The sequence below is a fragment of the Azolla caroliniana genome, unplaced genomic scaffold (assembly GCF_043228905.1).
Source record: "Azolla caroliniana isolate FFs.n. ecotype wild unplaced genomic scaffold, voAzoCaro1.0.p SCAF_604, whole genome shotgun sequence".
NCBI lineage: Eukaryota > Viridiplantae > Streptophyta > Polypodiopsida > Salviniales > Salviniaceae > Azolla > Azolla caroliniana.
The window spans coordinates 1-19,453 of record NW_028231039.1 but is presented as its reverse complement, the minus strand read 5'-3'; the positions used below and the strand labels follow the sequence as shown (position 1 = coordinate 19,453).

The 19,453-nt window shown below is 46.7% G+C and overlaps 1 protein-coding gene across 1 annotated transcript; it reads left to right on the top strand.

Annotated features, from left to right (window-relative positions):
* Positions 1–14,645: 14,645 nt before the first annotated feature.
* Positions 14,646–18,216, top strand: LOC147847883 (uncharacterized). The gene is made up of 4 exons (XM_087338765.1): positions 14,646–15,386; positions 15,691–15,848; positions 15,993–16,584; positions 16,854–18,216. The coding sequence occupies exons 3-4, from the start codon at positions 16,082–16,084 to the stop codon at positions 17,659–17,661; spliced, it is 1,311 nt and encodes a 436-aa protein (XP_087194891.1). The 5' UTR covers positions 14,646–15,386; positions 15,691–15,848; positions 15,993–16,081; the 3' UTR covers positions 17,662–18,216.
* Positions 18,217–19,453: the final 1,237 nt, after the last annotated feature.

Here is a 19,453-nt window from a genome sequence, read left to right as displayed (position 1 = left end):
AACATTTCACCGAAATGCTTGGTGTTCACCATCTTGACATGCCGCACTTGAGGGGGAGACAAGGAAAGGGAATGGATGGCACCGGACAAGGAGCCGGAGAGGAAGAAATAACCAACAAAGGGGGAGACAAGAGGAACAAGGAAGCCGAGTCGACGAAGGAAGTCGGCACATCCGAACAAGTCGGAATGAGTGGCAGCGGCGGTAGAGTCAAGAAGGACAAAGCCGACCGGAATGAGAAGGCCAAGACCCGGACATGGTCTGATGTGGTGAAGGGCATGAAACCGGAAGACGAGTTGGAGAACCCCGACTCGGACAAGAGCGGGAACGAATCGGAGACAACCGATTCGCTTCAACAGTTCGATTCAAAGGAGCCGGATCAACTAAAGGCCAAGCGGACATGGACGTAGCGGAAGTCGACGCCAACATGGAGGAACCGACAGGTCGACAAGCGCCGGAGTCGCAACAGCAAGGGAGCTGAAATGAGCCTATTGAGCAGACAAGCCGACCAAGGAGGTCGAGGTGCGCAGAACTAGAAGGGTCGCGGAAAACGGGACTGGACCGAACGAGGAGCGCGAGCAAGGCGGAGCAACACCAAAAGGAGCCGAGTAGAAGAGCCGACTACCACGAACTCTAACACTACGATCCGACCTCAAGTTGAGCTTGAGGGGGAGTGTTGAGCAAGCAAGCTCAACCAGATCCAGATCGGTTGAAGAAGCCTCAGCCGGATCGGGGAGACGGATTCGAGCGAGAACCGGAAGCCTAGTAGTAGCCTAGACTACTAGGTAATGTTGGGATTACGGTCCCTCTGGATGGGATGGTCGGATATCCGGGAATCGGATGATGAAGACCCCGGTTACGGAGCCAGATGATGAAGACCCCGGTTACGGAACCGGATGATGAAGACCCCGGTTACGGAGCCGGATGATGAAGACTCCGGTTACGGAGCCGGATGCTGAAGACTCCGACTACGGAGCCGGATGACGAATGTACCCGGAGAGAGATCCGGATGCGGGGACATATTTGTGAATATGTTTGCCAAGAGCCCTTGAGGCTATATTTGTAAATAGCCCGAAAGTCATATGTGTATAAATATGACTTAGGGCAAACAGTTTAAATGTTGTTGCTCATTTTTCTGTTTTCACCTAGAGGGAGCGAAGTGAGAGCAGCCGAGAGGGAGAGAGTGGAGGAAGAGGTCGACGCCTCTGTGTAATACCGCCGCCTGTGGCGAGGATAGCGAGCTCAAGGTCGTCGCCTTGCAGCTCGCCATTATATATTTCCCAGCGTATAGTGATAGTTGGAGTCTTGCACTCCCGTGGTTTTTCCCGTCTAGGGTTTTCCACGTTAATCCCTGTGTATTCGTGTCTTTCTCCGTGTTTGCTATTTTCTGTTGCATTGATTCGCGCTTCCTCGGTTGTGGCCGAGTGGTGAAGGTGAATCGAAGCGTCGATTCCCAACAAACTGGTATCAGAGCGAGCTGCTGCAGAAAATGGAAGGCGGCGGCAGCGGGCAGCCGGGGATGATGGTGCTGAATGCGCAGAATTACGCCGACTGGAAGATCAAGATGGAGGATCTTCTGATTGTTCGGGACCTGTACGAACCGATTGACAGGTCGGAAATACCGAAGGGGGTACTTGAGTCGGAATGGAGGCTTCTGAACCGGAAAGCCGTTGCAACCATTCGGCAATACGTCGACGTGAGCGTTCTACAACATGTGGCGAACGACACCAACGCATATGAGATGTGGCGGAAGCTGTCGGGCCTCTACGAGAGGAAGAATGCGCTGAACCGGACCTCCCTGATGAGGAAGATAGTGAACCTCAAGTACCGGGACGGCGAGAGTATGGTGGAACACGTAAGCACGTTCATGGGATTCGTGAACCAGCTTGCGGCGATCAAGTTCCCGTTGGAGGATGCAATGCAAGCCATCATCCTGATGTGTACATTGCCGGAAAGCTGGGAGAACCTGGTGGTGACTCTCAGCACCTCCTGCACCGAAGATAACTTGTCCCTACAAACGGTAAAGACAAGTATTTTGAACGAAGAAGCGCGTCGGAGAGATAAAGAACCGGCCTCCGACTCGAAGGCGCTGCTTACCGAATCGGAACGGGGAAGACAATGGAACCAGAGTCCGCAAAGACGGGAGAAGTCGGGGACCCGGTCGCAGTCAAGAGGAAGACCCACATGCTTCCACTGTGGGAAGCCGGGGCACTTCCGGAAGAATTATCGGCATTACCGAAAGGACAACGGAGCCGACGACACCGATTCGAAGAAGTCACCGGAGAGAAACGGTGCATATCGGGGAGCCACGGACTGGAGAGGTCCGGATTGGCGAGGGCAGGACAGGAAAGGAACGACGGCACTCGTGGCAAGTGAGGAAGAAATCATGCTCATCACCGAAGAAGGTGAACTAAACATTGCCGGCGATGAGACGACCTGGGTGGTCGATTCCGGAGCGTCGTTCCACCTGACCCCGGAAAGAAGATACTTCTCATCCTACACAGCCGGTGAACATGGCTGTGTTCGGATGGGAAATGAAGGTACGTGCCGGATTGCCAACCTCGATTGGATGCAAAATGCTGCTGAAGGATGTCCGACACGTTCCGGAGGTTCGATTGAACCTGATTTCGGCCGGGAGGCTAGACGATGAAGGCTACACAGGTAGCATCCGGAACGGCGTAATGAAGTTCAGCAAGGGGAGCCTGATAGTGGCTCGGGCCCGGAAAGTCAACACACTGTACCTGATGAATGCCCGGTTATGTCCGGAAGAGCTGAATGTGGCAGCCGACACTGCCGGTGAGCTGTGGCACAAAAGACTGTGCCACATGAGTGAGAAGGGGATGAAGAGGCTTGCAGAAGACAACCTTATTCCAGTGAAGCACGTGCACCTGGAGAAGTGCACCGATTGCCTGGCCGGTAAGCAGAACCGAACCTCCTTCCACTCAAGGCCACCGACGAGACGTAGCGCACCATTGGAGTTGGTGCACACTGATGTGTGTCAGGTAGAAACGAAGTCACATGGCGGAGCCCAGTACTTCGTAACATTCATTGATGATCACAGCCGGAAGCTGTGGACGGCACCGTTGAAGACAAAGGACCAAGTGTTGTGCGTCTTCAAATAACTCCACGCGAGAGTGGAAAGGGAATCCGGCAAGAAGCTGAAAGCGATACGAGCGGATAACGGAGGGGAATACCGGGGGCAGTTCGCGGAGTACTGTCGCTCGAAGGGAATCCGGCTCGAGTTTACTGTGCCGAAGACGCCGGAACTGAACGGGCTGGCCGAGAGGATGAACCGGACCATAATGGAGAGGGTCCGGAGTATGCTGGCGCATGCGGAATTACCCAAGGGGTTTTGGGCTGAGGCGATGTCGACGGCGACATACGTGATAAACAGATCACCCTCAGTACCTTTGGACGGAGACACGCCGCAGAGAGTGTGGACCGGTAGGGAAGTATCCTATCGGCATCTGAAGGTGTTCGGGTGTCTCGCATACGTGCATGTGGCAAAGGACCGGAGAGGAAAGCTAGATCCAAAGACCCGGCCATGCATATTCCTCGGTTACGGCGATGACGAGTTCGGCTACCGAGTATGGGACCCGGTCGACAAGAAGATATTCCGGAGTCGTGATATCATCTTCATGGAGAACAAGACACTCGCCGACTGGGAGTCGGAGAAGAAGATGAAGAGCTCCAAGTCGACCGGTGAGGATCAACTCTACGAGGAGCAGTCCCGACCGGCAAGGGACCGGTTAGCACTCGAGGATCCGGCCGAAGACGGTGAAGAAACAGAACCGGCCGAAGAAGATGAAAATGATACCGGAACCGGCCCCGATCCCGAAATGGATTCGGATGAAGAAGAAACGGAAGAACCGGTTACCGAAGCCCCGGAACGGAGATATCCTCTAAGAGAGAGAAGGGCCCCCCGGAGATTTCCGGAACCAGAGCACGTGCTGCTAACCGACGAGGGGGAGCCGGAGAGCTTTGAAGAAGCAAAGCATGACACCCAGAGCCGCAGGTGGTTGAGTGCCATGCAGGACGAGATGGATTCCCTGCATGAGAACCACACATATGAACTTGTGGAGTTGCCGAAAGGAAAGCGGGCACTTCGAAACAAGTGGGTGTTCAAGCTGAAACCGGGAGATGCCGGAAACCCCCCGAGATACAAAGCCAGGATCGTGGTAAAGGGGTTTCAGCAGAAGAAGGGCGTCGACTTCGACGAGATATTTGCCCCGGTAGTGAAGATGACCTCCATCCGGACGGTGCTGAGTATAGCGGCAAGCATGGACCTCGAGGTAGAACAGATGGACGTGAAGACGGCATTCCTTCACGGTGACCTCGAAGAAGAGATCTACATGCAGCAACCGGAAGGATTCGAGAAGAAAGGGAAGGAGCACCTGGTATGCCGGTTGAAGAAGAGCCTTTACGGACTGAAGCAGGCTCCCCGGCAATGGTACCGGAAGTTCGACTCCTTCATGACCAACGAAGGGTACCTCAAAACGCAGTCCGACCACTGCGTGTTTGTGAAGAAGTTCGAAGGAGGAGACTTTCTAATACTCCTCCTGTACGTGGACGACATGTTGATCGTCGGACGGGACCAGGTCAAGATACAGATGCTGAAGAAGGCTCTTCACCGAACCTTCTCAATGAAGGACCTGGGTCCGGCGAGGCAAATACTAGGGATGCACATCATCCGGGACCGGAAGAAGAAGCAGTTGTGGCTGTCACAGGAGAAGTACGTGACAAAGGTGCTTCACCGGTTCAACATGTCGGAAGCAAGACCAGTCGGGTCGACTCTCCCGGCAAACTGCAAGCTATCCAACAAGCAAAGTCCCAAGACAAAGGCTGAAAAGGAGGATATGATGAAAGTGCCGTATGCCTCAGCCGTCAGGAGCTTGATGTACGCCATGGTGTGTACGAGACCGGACATAGGATATGCAGTCGGAGTGGTGAGCCGGTACATGAGCAATCCTGGAAAAGAGCACTGGAACGCGGTCAAGTGGATACTCCGATACCTGAAGGGCACGGCAAACGTGTGCCTCCGATTCGGCTCCGGAAAGCCCGAACTCGACGGCTTTACCGATTCGGATATGTCGGCTGATGCAGATACCAGCCGGTCCACATCAGGGTATGTGATGACGTATGCAGGGGGAGCTGTTTCGTGGCAGTCGAGGCTGCAGAAGACGGTTGCGTTGTCAACCACGGAGGCGGAGTACATGGCGGCTGTTGAAGCCGGCAAGGAAATAATATGGATGAAGGACTTCATTAGAGAGCTCGGTATCCGGCAGGAGGAGTACCGACTCTACTGCGACAGTCAGAGTGCCATCCACCTTGCGAAGAATGCGGCCTATCACTCCCGGACGAAGCACATCCAGCGTAGATACCACTGGATCCGGGAAAGGATAGAAGACAAGGAGTTCATGCTGACGAAGATCCACACGGATGAGAACGGGTCGGATATGCTGACCAAGGTACTCACACCCGACAAGCTGGAAGCATGCCGGAAAAGGATCGGATTGGAGAGACATCCCATGCCGAAGTGAAGGGGGAGTTTGTTGGGATTACGGTCCCTCCGGATGGGATGGTCGGATATCCGGGAATCGGATGATGAAGACCCCGGTTACGGAGCCGGATGATGAAGACCCTGGTTACGGAACCGGATGATGAAGACCCCGGTTACGGAGCCGGATGATGAAGACTCCGGTTACGGAGCCGGATGCTGAAGACTCCGACTACGGAGCCGGATGACGAATGTACCCGGAGAGAGATCCGGATGCGGGGACATATTTGTGAATATGTTTGCCAAGAGCCCTTGAGGCTATATTTGTAAATAGCCCGAAAGTCATATGTGTATAAATATGACTTAGGGCAAACAGTTTAAATGTTGTTGCTCATTTTTCTGTTTTCACCTAGAGGGAGCGAAGTGAGAGCAGCCGAGAGGGAGAGAGTGGAGGAAGAGGTCGACGCCTCTGTGTAATACCGCCGCCTGTGGCGAGGATAGCGAGCTCAAGGTCGTCGCCTTGCAGCTCGCCATTATATATTTCCCAGCGTATAGTGATAGTTGGAGTCTTGCACTCCCGTGGTTTTTCCCGTCTAGGGTTTTCCACGTTAATCCCTGTGTATTCGTGTCTTTCTCCGTGTTTGCTATTTTCTGCTGCATTGATTCGCGCTTCCTCGGTTGTGGCCGAGTGGTGAAGGTGAATCGAAGCGTCGATTCCCAACAAAGGTAATCATTGTCTCATAGTTAGTGGCAGTCGCACCTAGGAATATTGAAGTACCTGTCAGTACTTTATGGACTTGTATAAATAGTGTTGTTTAGCACGTTGTATGTACATAGAGTTTTCAGAGTGATATTTCGAAGTGAGTTTATGTTCTGCGCTCTCTCTCTCCCTCCCTCTCTCTCCCACGCGTATTCTCTGTGTATTAAGCTTCTCCATTAAACCTTCATCTTATTCTCTGTTGTTATCTGGCTGAGCCGGGTCTGTCTAACACTTCTGTACGTTTATATTCACACAGTGCTTCTACTAACATCGGGGGCAGACTGAACTCTACTCTAATAATGTCATGTGTTATTTGTCGATTTGCTTCGGAGTTGACGTGATAACATCGTCACCAAAGGTCTCTCTAATTGCATCCACATGAAAGATGGTAGACCTGGAGCCCATACTACTGATGCATACATGAGGGAAGGGGTTGGTAATGAGTCGAAGAGCCATCCCTTAGTCCGTGGCTCTTGAAAGTATGTCTGGTGACATTGTCTCTCTAAGAGTGAGAGGGATGCATACCCTCTCGTTAGCCTATCTTTGGCTGCCTGGGTCATCGGCAATTTACCTGAGCGAGCACTAAAAGTGACTCCCAAGTATACATATGATCCAACTACCTCAACTAGTTTATGAGAGAGGATTAGATGACATTTACTCCTAACTCGGAACGATGTATGAAAGATAAGGACTTTAGTTTTTTCTAGATTCACTACCACTCCTCGTTGTGTACAAAAGTCATCTAGGGCATTAAGATGCTTTTGTAGGTCGTGTTCAGACTCCGAGAGCAAGACAATGTCGTCTGTGTAGAGTAAGAGACTAACTTGCGTATCCCCAATCGCTACTCCCTTGCCTCCCTTACGAGCAATAAAATCAGTGATCTCATCAATGTAGATCCCAAAAAGAGTCGGTGATAGGGGGCAACCTTGTTTTACACCAATGGTGGTAGTGAAACAATCGGATAGGCCACCTGGGCATCTTACGCACCCAGAGACTTGCTCATATAGAGCATAAATGGCCCAGATCATGTCATTTGGTATCACCAAGCTCTTAAGTCTATCAAACAACTTCTCCCTAGGAACTATGTCAAAGGCTTTGCGGAAATCCACAAAGCAACAATATAGTTTCTTCTTACGAGCCTTCGTCTGGTCAGTTCAGCACCTAAGTGTGAAGATATGGTCAATAGTAGAGAATGCTCGTCTAAAGCCAGCCTGCTCAGGTCCTCGAAGACTTAATGTTTCCATATAATCGCTAAGCTCCGCTTCCATTACCGCACCATATAATTTAGCGAGTGTATGGCCTATCATAATGGTCCTATATGTATTTGGGTCCATTGAGTCCCCTTCTTTATGTATAGGGGCCACTGTGTTCATGGTCCATTGTGGTGGAAAACCCTCAGCGAGGGGGGGCTAGGCACTCTCGAGCATATATGATGTGCTCGGCTTGCAATCCTGTGTGGTCCATGGATTTCCTATGTTGTAATTTTTTTATGGCCTTCGTGACCCTAGAGGTCGTGAAAAGTGTCCCCATGTTAGGTCGGGGTGTGGAAGGCATTGGGAGGGGTGGTTGGTTTGGGACATGGTAGAGTCTCTCGATATATGTTTGCCAAATATTGGGATCCTTGATGGGTGCTTGTGGTCGCGGTTCCCGTAGTCTCTTCCATGTAAGGGCACAATCCCTACTCATGAGCATATGGTAGAGTTCCAAATATTGGGATACGTCCCAAGCTCGTCTTTTACGACGTGTCATCTTGCGCATCTCTTTTCGAGCCTGTACTGAGGAAATAGTACCACTAAGTCGCGACACTTTAAGTTGTCTATACAACTCTTTACAATCCTCGTCATACCACTTGTTTTGTGGCATAGACCCTATTCTACTATGATTGGAGTGTTTCGTGGATGGGAAGCTACTAATTGTTGCCGAGTGAAGGGTGTGTGCGAGTTCTGTAGTCAGGTTCTCTAAAGGCAAGGAAGAATCAAAAGAGGAGAGATGGGCTTGAACATATCTAGAGTAGGTGTTAGGGAGCTCATGCGTGAAATGTATTATGGTGTGATGGTTTGGTTGACTAGAGTTGATGGCGTGGGAGGTGTCGCATTTTAGCTCAAAGTATAGGAAGCTATGGTCTACACCAATGGGGCATGGGGCCACCCGTAATTCAAGGCGTCCTATTAGGTAATCAACTGTGCTTTCCCCTCCTCCATGTGGGAAACATGTGAGCACTTCCGAGCCCGACCACTTGGCTAAGCCATTATATATGATCATCTGGAGAGAGAGAGAGAGAGAGAGAGAGAGAGAGAGAGAGAGAGAGAGAGAGAGAGAGAGAGATAGGGAGAGGAGGTACGAACGTAGGGAATCAACGAGTAGAAGGGGGAAGGAAAGAGAGAGAGAGAGAGAGAGAGAGAGAGAGAGAGTGTGTGTGTGTGTGTGTGTGTGTGTGTGTGCGTGAGAGAGAGAGAGAGAGAGGAGGTATGAACCTAGGGAATCATCGAGTAGAAGGGGGAAGGAGAGAGAGAGTGTGTGTGTGTGTGTGGGAGAGAGACTGACTGACTATCTTCATGATTGATTGACTACTTGAGATCTTGTACAGTTAAGATCCCCGTACAACATTGCCTAGGATTGTGGACCGACAACCTCAAATTTCCTGATGGTCCGACTACAAGAGGGACACTTGGACACAGACATAATAGTGGGAGGATGTGCAATGTTTTTTCATATTTGAAATCCATTTTCATTGAATGTGACTTTCAATTTTAACACAAGTCATGATCAACTTTTTAAACAACAATATTGAATTATTTTTACATTTTTAAGTTTTTCCTCCTCATCGAATTAGTACAAAAATTTTGGCCAAAAGTTGGTACATTGTAGCGTGTTTTAACCCTTAGGCATCCACTATTTTGGAAGAGAAGACGTTGTCGGTTTTCTGCTATGTTTTGTGCTAATTTGGAGCGATAGGTGTAAGTCCTCTGCTCGCATAGGAAGACCATGTGCTCCCGACCAGAGGCTCACTAGTCGTATGCGCTCATTCGAATGCTCGTCGCTGAATCTTTGATCTGTTTGCGGGTTCATTCAGCCCTCAATCGTTTCCTCTCTAGACAATATCCTCTCTTAGTGCTACATCTTCAGTTTATTGGCATTCTGATTCTTTTGACTTTACCTTTTTAGCTCGTCTAATCGGGTCAATCTTCGACTTTCCTTCTACTATTTTTTCGGTTCTCTTCTGCTCGGTTGCTTGTCGTAGTCCAATCATTGTCCTTAGTGCTATGGAGCATTGATCTGGGAGTGGCTTCATCAGGCAATCGGCGATGTTCACCTCGGTGTCGATCTTCCGAACTTCGAGCTTCTTCTCTATTACGAGCTCTCGGATATGATGAAACCGTAGTTCAATGTGGTTCGTCTTGGCATGATAGACTAGATTTTGGATGAGGTGTATTGTGCTCTTAGAGTCGTAGTCAATGGTCGGCGTTCGATGGTCAATTCGCCTTGTCGACGAGAAGTCGGTTGATAGTTGGTGCATCTCAATGGCTTCCTTCACGGCCTCCAATGCTGCTATGTACTCAGCCTTTGTGGTAGACAGGGTCGTGTAATCTTGAAGCTTAGACCTCCATGATATGGTGCGGCCACCATAGGTGAAGAGATAGTCTAATGTCGACATCCAATTATCCGTATTTCTGGCATAGTCTTCAACTTTGGTTGCATTTGCTGATCCGAAAGTCAGTTGTACAACTTCGGTTTCTCTTAGATACCTAAATATGTGCTTGACAACCTCCCAATGCTTTCGTTCTAGGTTTGACATATACCTACTAATGACCCCTACGACATATGCAAGGTCAAGTTAGGTCGCGACCATAACATTCATGATACTTCCTACGACCGATGCATAGGGTATCTTTCCATTGAGCTTTCTCTCCTCATCAATTGAAGGAGAGTCTTTGTCCGATAGTCAGAATGACGTTGGAATCGGTGTTGGTGTTGGCTTCACATTCTCCATATTGAAGCGCCTCCGCGCCTTTTGGATGTAGTCGAATTGGGAGAACTGGAGGGTCTTTGCTATCCGATTTCGCTTTATCCGCATGCCTAGTATGTGTCGGGCTTGTTCGAGTTCCTTCATCGGGAATTTATCGTGAAGGCTCTGCTTTAACTTTCCGATTTCTTCTCGATCGTTGCCGGCGATGAGCATGTCATCGACATATAGTATCAGATAGATCTAGGATTCGTTAGCCAATTGCTAAATATACATACATGGGCCAGAGTCGAACCGGCGGTAGCCAAGCTACAAAATGTAGGTATCGAACTTCTAATACCACATTCTTGGCACTTGTTTTAAGCCATAAATGCTTTTCTTTAGTCGACATACGAGGTGTCCTTCCTCCCCCATTATTGTGAAGCGTGTTGGTGTCGTGTGAATCTTCACACACTATGTAAAAAAATAATGAAATAATTATTATAGATTAGATTAGTAGCTTATTATAGAAAGATGGATATATATTCAAGAGCTTCAAAATGTATTTTACTATATACAAAATGGAGAAATACATATCAAGTTATGTTAAAATAAAGTTTGAGAAGATAGGGAAATTAGAACTATCCCACATAGATAGGAAAGTTAAGGCCCTGGCTATATAAGCACCTTGAGCTCCCTCATTTTTCATTTGTGCTAAGAGTACTTTGGCCACTTTGTCTTGATTGATGATGGTGGCCAAATTCCCTAAAACTGGAAATCGGCCGGTAAGCAAATCCGGAAAACGGTTTCGGTAAGCAAATCCGGAAATTGGCCGGTATGCAAACCGGAAATAGACTGGTAAGCAAAATTGGAACTGGAACCGGCAAGCAAACTGGAATCGGAAACCGGCTGGTATGCAAATCGGAAACCGGCCGGTAAGCAAAACCGGAACCGGAACCGGTATGCAAACCGGAAACCGGTCGGTAAGCAAAACTGGAATCGAAACCGGTCGGCAAGCAAAACCGGAACTGGTATGCAAACCAAAAACCGGAACCAGAACCGGCAAGCAAACCGGAACCGGAACCAGTATGCAAACCGGAAACCGACCGATAAGCAAAACCGGAACCGGAATCGGTAAGCAAAATCGGAACCGGAACCGGCGAGCAAACCGGAACAAGAACCGGCCGGCAAACAAAATGGAACCGGCTACCGAACGAGGTTGGACGCGGAGGGACGAAAGATTGGATCATGCAACAAACTAAAGTAAAGTGAAGAGAACTAAAGTAAAGGCCATGTGGACGCAAGCAACTAAAGTTGGAGTGCATGCAAAAAGTAAAGGTCATGTGGACGGTCACATGCAACTAAAAGAAAAAGCCATGCAACTAAAAATAGATGCAACTAAAAGAAAAAGCTAGGCAACTAAAAGTAGAGGCCATGCAACAAAAAGTGGAAAGGCTATGATCAAGGGAGAACTCAATATATATTCCATTTTTTTTCTTACACTCATGCTCTCTCCATATTATATTTCTTTTTCTTTTCCTTCTCAACTCCCTTATCTTAGGGAAGCCATATCTCTCAAGTAAACCCTAATTTCCTTACGGAAGCCATATCTTACTCATAACCCTAAATTTCCATACGGAAGCTATTCAATTCATAAAACTATAATCTCTTATCAAAGCCAAAAACCCTAATTTTCTATAGAATTCATATCTTAATTTCCTCTAATCTATTACTCTAGCCATCTCCATTAGCACACTTTTTGTAATCCCAATCTTGGGATTAATTGTAATCTTTCTTTCTACTTGTTAATGAAATTTGTTAATCTTTCTCATTTCTGTTAATTCTTAGTACATAAATACACGAATTTGATATCCTCTAGTCAAAGGCCCCTGGGTCTTGCCTCAACGTTCACGTATCCTCGTCGTATTTCCGCGACACCGGTTGAGACATATAGATGTCTTCTTCCAAATCTCCATGTAGGAATGTCGTCTTGACGTCAAGCTGCTCAAGCTCTAGGTCTTTAGACGCCATGACCCCAAGTAGGAGTCAAAGGGTGGTCATCTTGACTATTGGTGAGAATATTTCATCATAGTCAACCCTGTGTTCTTGTTTGAATCCCTTGATGACAAGTCAAGCTTTTTATTTGGGCTTCTCCAAATCAGATACATATTTGTATCTGAAGATCCATTTGCAGGGCAACAACTTCCTTCCACTTGGTAATTCAACCAACTCCCCTGTTTGATTCTGATGAATTGAACCCATCTCGAATTTCATGGCTTGTAGACATGGCTAGCTTCTGGCATGGCTATAGCTTCTTCGTAGGAGCTTGGTTCGCCTACATTCGTGTAGTTGACATAGTCGAGGCCTAGTTGATAGAACTTTGTTGGCCTTCGACTCGTCAGGACCTCCTCGGTGCTGAGTTGATTGGTTCGAATCCATAGATCGGCTCTGTTGGCTTATCGGTATTACTTGAACCTTCTTAAGGATTTCTTTTGGATGACTCGACCCTACAATAGGATTTCTGCGATGTTGAATCATCCTCCCCTTCTTCAGGATGGATTGACAGACTGGCTAGTGCCTTGGTCAGTTTTGTTCAACATTTCAGTACTTTGGCATGTTTGGGTGATTTGGTCATTTCGGCTTTGTCTCTTTCACCTCTTGTCAATCTCGTAGTCGAATCAATTTCGACTAGTGGACCTCTAACCGATTCAGATCCGGCAAGGGGGTTCATGGCTCCATTGATTTCTATTGCTTGTGGAATCTCTGATTCGGCCCTATGGGTCGGTCCTTCTATGGCATCTATGTCGATGTCAAAAGAGACCTTTTTGCCAACCCTTTTCGGTTGGTTCTGTCCATAGAGAATCGAGTCTTCATTGAAGACTACAGCACTACTCTGGATCAATTTCCGGTTCTCTGGGTCCCATAGCCGATAGTCGAAATCGCCATCGGTTCCATAACCAAGAAATATACACTTGAGTGCATGGGGTGCTACCTTGGTTCTTTTCTCCCTGGGGATGAATGCATAGGCTTCACATCTGAATATATGGAGCCTATCATAGGTCGGCTATTTGCCTGACCATAATGCTTGTGGCAATTTGAGCCGTATTGCTCTCGACGGCAACAAATTGATCATGTATACTGTCGTCTACAATACTTCGGCCCAGAATTCTAACTGGATTGTTGGAGCATTATCATCATGCTCTCATTATCATCACGCTCTCTTGGATTGTTCGGTTGATCCATTCCACCACATTGTTTTGCATGGGAGTATAAGTGTTGAGAGATCAAGCTCAACTTAGTTTAGTTAGTTAGTCAACCATGTAACTTCGTAGTTACCTAGATAGAATAAGTGTTGATTATAACGCCTTAAATAGGACCTTGTACTTAAGTGGGATATTCTAGATCCTCCACTCCCAAGTACATTTAATATAGGACTTACACCCTTGTACCTATATTCTCCTCACACATGTGCACCCTTGCACATGAGATCTATATATACCTCATTGTGGGTATTTTTGTATTTGATGATGATAATGCTAATTTAATATAGAGTTAATCATCCCCCATCTTGTGTTGTTCATAAGTGTTAACTTCCTCTCTCTTAGGATGACCTTATGGAATTGTAACGGCGCACTCTCGACACATGAATAATGGTTTAGCCAAGTGGCCAGGTTCGGAAGAGCTCACATGTTTCCCACATGGAGGAGGGGAACCAATAGGACATGGGGCCACTTGGAAGGAGTTAATCATATGGGTAGCTTCAGGGCGTCCTATTAGATAATCAACTGTGCTCGAGCTAAAATGCGATATCTCTAACGTCACCAACTCTAGTCAACCACGCCATGACATCACAATACATTTCACACATGAGCTCTCTGACATATATGCTCGACATGTTCAAGCCCATCTCTCCTCCCTTGATCCCTCCCTACCTTTAGAGAGCCTTAGTACTACCTTAATACGAAATTCACACACATCCTTCACTCTGCAGCAGTTAGCAGTTTCCCATACACGAAACACTCCAATCAAGGTAAAGTAGGATCTATGCCACAAAATAGATGGTATGATGAGGATTGTAGGTGCTTACATAGACAACTTACAATATCACAACTCAGTGGTAGTATTACCTCAGTACAAGCTCGTAAAGAAATGCGCAAGATGACACGTCATAAGAGACGAGCATGGGAGGCATCCCAATATTGGGAACTCTACCATATGGTTCATGAGTAGCGATTGTGCCACTGCATGGAAGAGATCACAAGAACCAAGACCACAAACACCCATCGAAGATACCGAAACTTGGCACACTTATAAAGAGAGACTTTACCAAATCCCAAACCAACCACCCATTCCAATGCCTTCTACACCCCGACCTACTGTGGGGACACTCTTCACGGCCTCTAAGGTCACAAACATCATAAAGAAATTACAACATAGGAAGTCGCCACCTCCCTGGCCCTCGGGAGCAGCATCTTTGCAGCCGATGAGGAAGTCAACCTCGCGGAGGAATGGCTCGAGAACACGACCGACATTCTTCAGGATGCGTGGACCCAACTCCAGAGCATGACCATACCGAAGACCGAGAGAGCCCTCCCTTTGTCCAAGAGTGGTAAAGTCGGCGTCGCCATCGTCACCGTGTCCGGGGAACAAGAAGAACATCTACTCAGCCATGAGGATCTTGCCGCAGTTACAGCTAAAGTAATGGCTGGCTTGCTCTCACTATCTCATAGCTACCCCGCCTAGAAACTTGTCTTTGAATTTTGGAACCGTAGTATCGGCATCCACCCAAGCACCCAAGTGGCTAATGTGGGCAACACCAAGTGGCCCTCCCCTATCCCTTTCCAAGACAAGCTCTACTGCTTCTTCCAAGGCAACAGATTCAACCAAAAGAAGTTAAGGTATGTCGCCTACGATCCCACCACTAGTGCCTGGAGTTTGCCGACGACAGTGACCGATGTCACCGTGACCGATGGACCCAATGATGTGGTCTTCAACGACAAGCTCTATGTATTCCATAATGGTAACGCGAGCCGGCACGAGGTGTGGTTCACGGTGTTCGATGGATCGAGCTGGGTACCCGATGCCCGAATCCCAAACACCCGCATCACGGGTGGCCCATCAGCAGTCATACACGATGGCAAACTTTATGTCTTCCATCAAGGATACACTAATAACGACAATGAGTTATGGTAAGTATGCTACAACTCAAAGGTTGCATATATATAAGAATGCTCTATCCTTTAGCCCTCTCTAATATGCGTACTTCCTCCTAACATCACACGTCACACTACATTGGCTCAAAACTCGTTTGTACGACGACCATGTGTGTGCATGTGCGCGGAGACACACACTTATGGTGTGAAAAGGACAAGTTCGTTTTGTTGCGTGGGGGGCAATGCATATGCTTGCACATATTGTCGTTACAAGTAAACGTTTTGAACTAACTAACATATATACATATTCATGCTAATGCCAATATATATGTATACCTAGGTACAACGTGACGAGCGATGGGTCCACCTGGGAAGGAGACAAGCTAGTCAACGACACACTGATAACGGGGGGAGTCCATCAGCCATCGTGTTCAAGGGCTCAATCTATTGTTTCTACCAGGGAGCGGGCGAATTGCAAAGCAAGCTGTTGGTAAACAGGTAATCTAATAAAATGCATGCTCATCATCGAATTAGTGCATAGATTAGTTCACTAATCACCAAAGAAGAGGCCACTCGTTCTTTCTTTCTGTTAAATGATGATCTTGAGATTTGTGTGTGCTGATTGCGCTTGAGTAATGACAGGCTGAACCCCACGACAGGGGAGTGGAGCGGCCATGTGGAGCTTCCATATACAAGCGCCATCAACGATGTGCCGTCTGCAGTAACGTTCGATGACAAGCTTTACGTGTTCCATCAGAGTGGGACGTCGGGCGAGCTATGGTTCAACACCTCCTCTGATGGCATCTTGTGGAAGGGGGACACCCCACGCTGTCACCACGGACGGCCTCGGCACCACCGTCTTCCAAGACAAGCTTTTCATATTCTACCAAGGCGCCGGCAACCTCGTACAGTCGCTCTACTACAGATCCTTCTCCGCTGGGACCCTCGCGTGGGAGGATCTGTGGGCAGACCCAGCCCTCCACAATGTCGGCGGCTTCTCGAGCGGATACCAAGGATTCACAGAGCTTGCGTCAGTCGTTAAGTCCTTAACCGCAGCCGATCACGGTTACTTGATCGCTGCCACCAAGCTACCACTTCTGTACAGCTCATATGGAGATGGCACCAGGCTCTGCATCGAGTATCCCAGCACCAACTTTATCAACGCCATTGCCCAAGTTTTTGATGCTACTGGTTCTTATGATACGGCTGTTCATGCCGCCAAACAAATACCCAGGTCACTTCTGACCTTCACGATCCATGCATATACATATATTCTCTTCTTGTGCTGCATGTATAAATAAGTATACATTGTCAGAAAAACACCCATGTGACTACTACTACTACTACTACTACTACTACTACTACTACTACTACTACTACTACTACTACTACTACTGATTCATGATGCATGTGTATGCATAAGTGTGCCTCATTGGTCATGTTCAATATTTAATAATATGTTTTTTTTAAAGTACAGACCTATATGTGTGTGATGTTACGCAGATACACATTTGCCCATCGAAGCGCCGTCGACAACACGCTGCCCATAAGCTTGTACTCCACCGCCTTCTTGTTCCACCAAGCAAAGGTTGGAACGAGCAGCAAGCAATTGTGGTTCTCCCTGCTAGACCGAAGGACAAACAACTGGGCGGAAATGCAGGGGCCCGTCACCAGCGCGACGATCGGAGGCCAGGGCACCGTATTCCTCGTGGATTCGAAGATTTACTTGTTCTACGCGGTCACGGCGAACAGTGCCATCTACTACAACATGCTCGATGGCGTTACATGGAAAGGCGAGACAAAAGTACCTCTCGACGGTATTTCAGTCGCGGCCGGAGCTGGACCATCTTCGATCTTCTACAAGGAGAAGATCCATATCTTCTATCCTGTCAATGAGACTACATTCGCGTTCATCACATTGAACACAAGCACCAATACATGGGGAAAACCTACTGAGATCAATCTTGAAGTAAACGAAGACGGACAAAACACGTACGATATTGGGATAACGCCGAACATAACATCCCCCGTGTTATTCCAGAACAATGTGTGCAACTTGTACAATGGGAAGATCAAAGCCACAACAGACACGACGTATCTTGAGGGTCGTGTTTGGATTAACATATTCAACGGCAATGCAACCATGTCGGACAGGCAAGTCCCCAACACATACCTGACAGCCAAGCCAGGGGCAGCTGTGTATGAGGACCAAATATACTGCTTTCACCAAGGGAGCAAAAGTGATGGGACAATGTGGTATAATTCGTCCTCCGATCCGACGGGCTCAACTGGGTGGGCGACAAGAAGTTAACATTGGAGAATGGCCTGGCAATCTCAAGGGGGGCCTTCTGTCATGGTCTTGGGGGGACTACTTTATTGCTTCTTCAATGGGAAAACCACTACAGATGCCACCAAGGTGTGGTATAACATATGGAATGGGAGTACTTGGGCGGGTCAATTGATTTTACCTACGGGCTCTGGGGTTTCTGCCCAAACTAATGCTTTAGCCATTGGTTCCCTCTCCATTGCTTGGGAGAATAGCCCCCCAACCATTGCTAGGGTCATATGAACAAACACCACACCCATGCTTCCCTATCTTTTCTGATCATGCCTAAATAATGGTTAAACCACCCACCATAGTAGACCCATCTATCATAATAAGTGTGATTCTAGTAATCATATAAATAAGCGAGCATTCCTTTGGTTTACTTTGATTTCTTCATTTTAGTGATTTTCCAAAACCCAATCATGTTTGTTATTAAGCTAATCATGCTTGGGTGGTCGCGTTGTCCTCAATTCCTTTAGGCCTATGCATAGCAACTACCTTTATAAAGATGCCTAATTTGAAATCGTGTATATAATTGCAGTGCATTTGTCCAAAGGAATTAGTCTGAAAATGCATTCAAAACTCATGTGTATGCATCATATGTAAAAATAGGTATTGTATTTTCTTACTAAACTTTAAAATTTGATGGTCTTAAGTATAGGTGAGATGTTTTTACCGTGATAGTTTTTAAGAAAAAGAGTGTTCACACCCACCCATCCGATGCCTTTCATAATGTCACATGTCTTGTAAAAACATTTTGAAAGAAGAGTCATAGGACTCAAATGGAAAAAATTTACCGTATAACATAGGTAGTGGAATATAAGTCCACCACCCATGGACAAGTAATGTTGGTTCCTAGATTTAGAAATTAAAAAATATGCACTAATGGACCAAACCATAGTACGTAATATACTCAAATGCATTGATTGGCAAACATTCTTTTTCATACGAATGCAAACGTATGCGTATGTTATCAAAACATTCGTATGTTTTTTTTACACTTTTTACCTTACAAAAAATAATGAATACAAAAGTATGGTATTTACCGTACTTCGAGGGTGTTTACCATACTCAAATGATTGAAACATTCTCGAATGCAATGTATGGGACGTATGAAACACGTAATTTTCTTACCTTAACTCTTCCTCAAGTAATTAAATTTTTATTTCATATTGGAAATTTAAAATAGTTATCTAGAAGGTTATTAATTCAAATCATTTGTATCGATAATACCTTATTATAAGGTGCACATTTTGTTTTGTTAACATGCTTGCACGGAGAGCCTAACATGTAGAATAGTAAATATTGAGATACAAGTCCAAATATTATTACTCAAATTGATTGTTGAAACTTTACATTCGACATTCCTAAATAATACATTTCATATAGATGCATTTCATATAAAGTCGTTCGTGAAAAAGATAATTTAATTAGAATTACTGAAAATGTATAATGATGATGATATGCATAGACATGAATTGTATGACATGCCAAATGCTCATGCGATCCATTTATGTCAGAATTATATAAGGAATTTCATCGCTATATTATATTATGGTTTTAGGAATAACTTTAATATATTGGAAGTTGTAAAGTTCAATACACCAAATGAGACCAAATTTGAAAAGTTTATGTGGATTGAATGCATCGAAGTTGGATAGGTATGAAGAATAAAAGAAATTTATCATAGGTAACATCATAATGTTGATCAATAAATATATGATGTCTGATGTATCAAAATATCATGTTTCTAAAATGTAAAGAATTGGATATGATT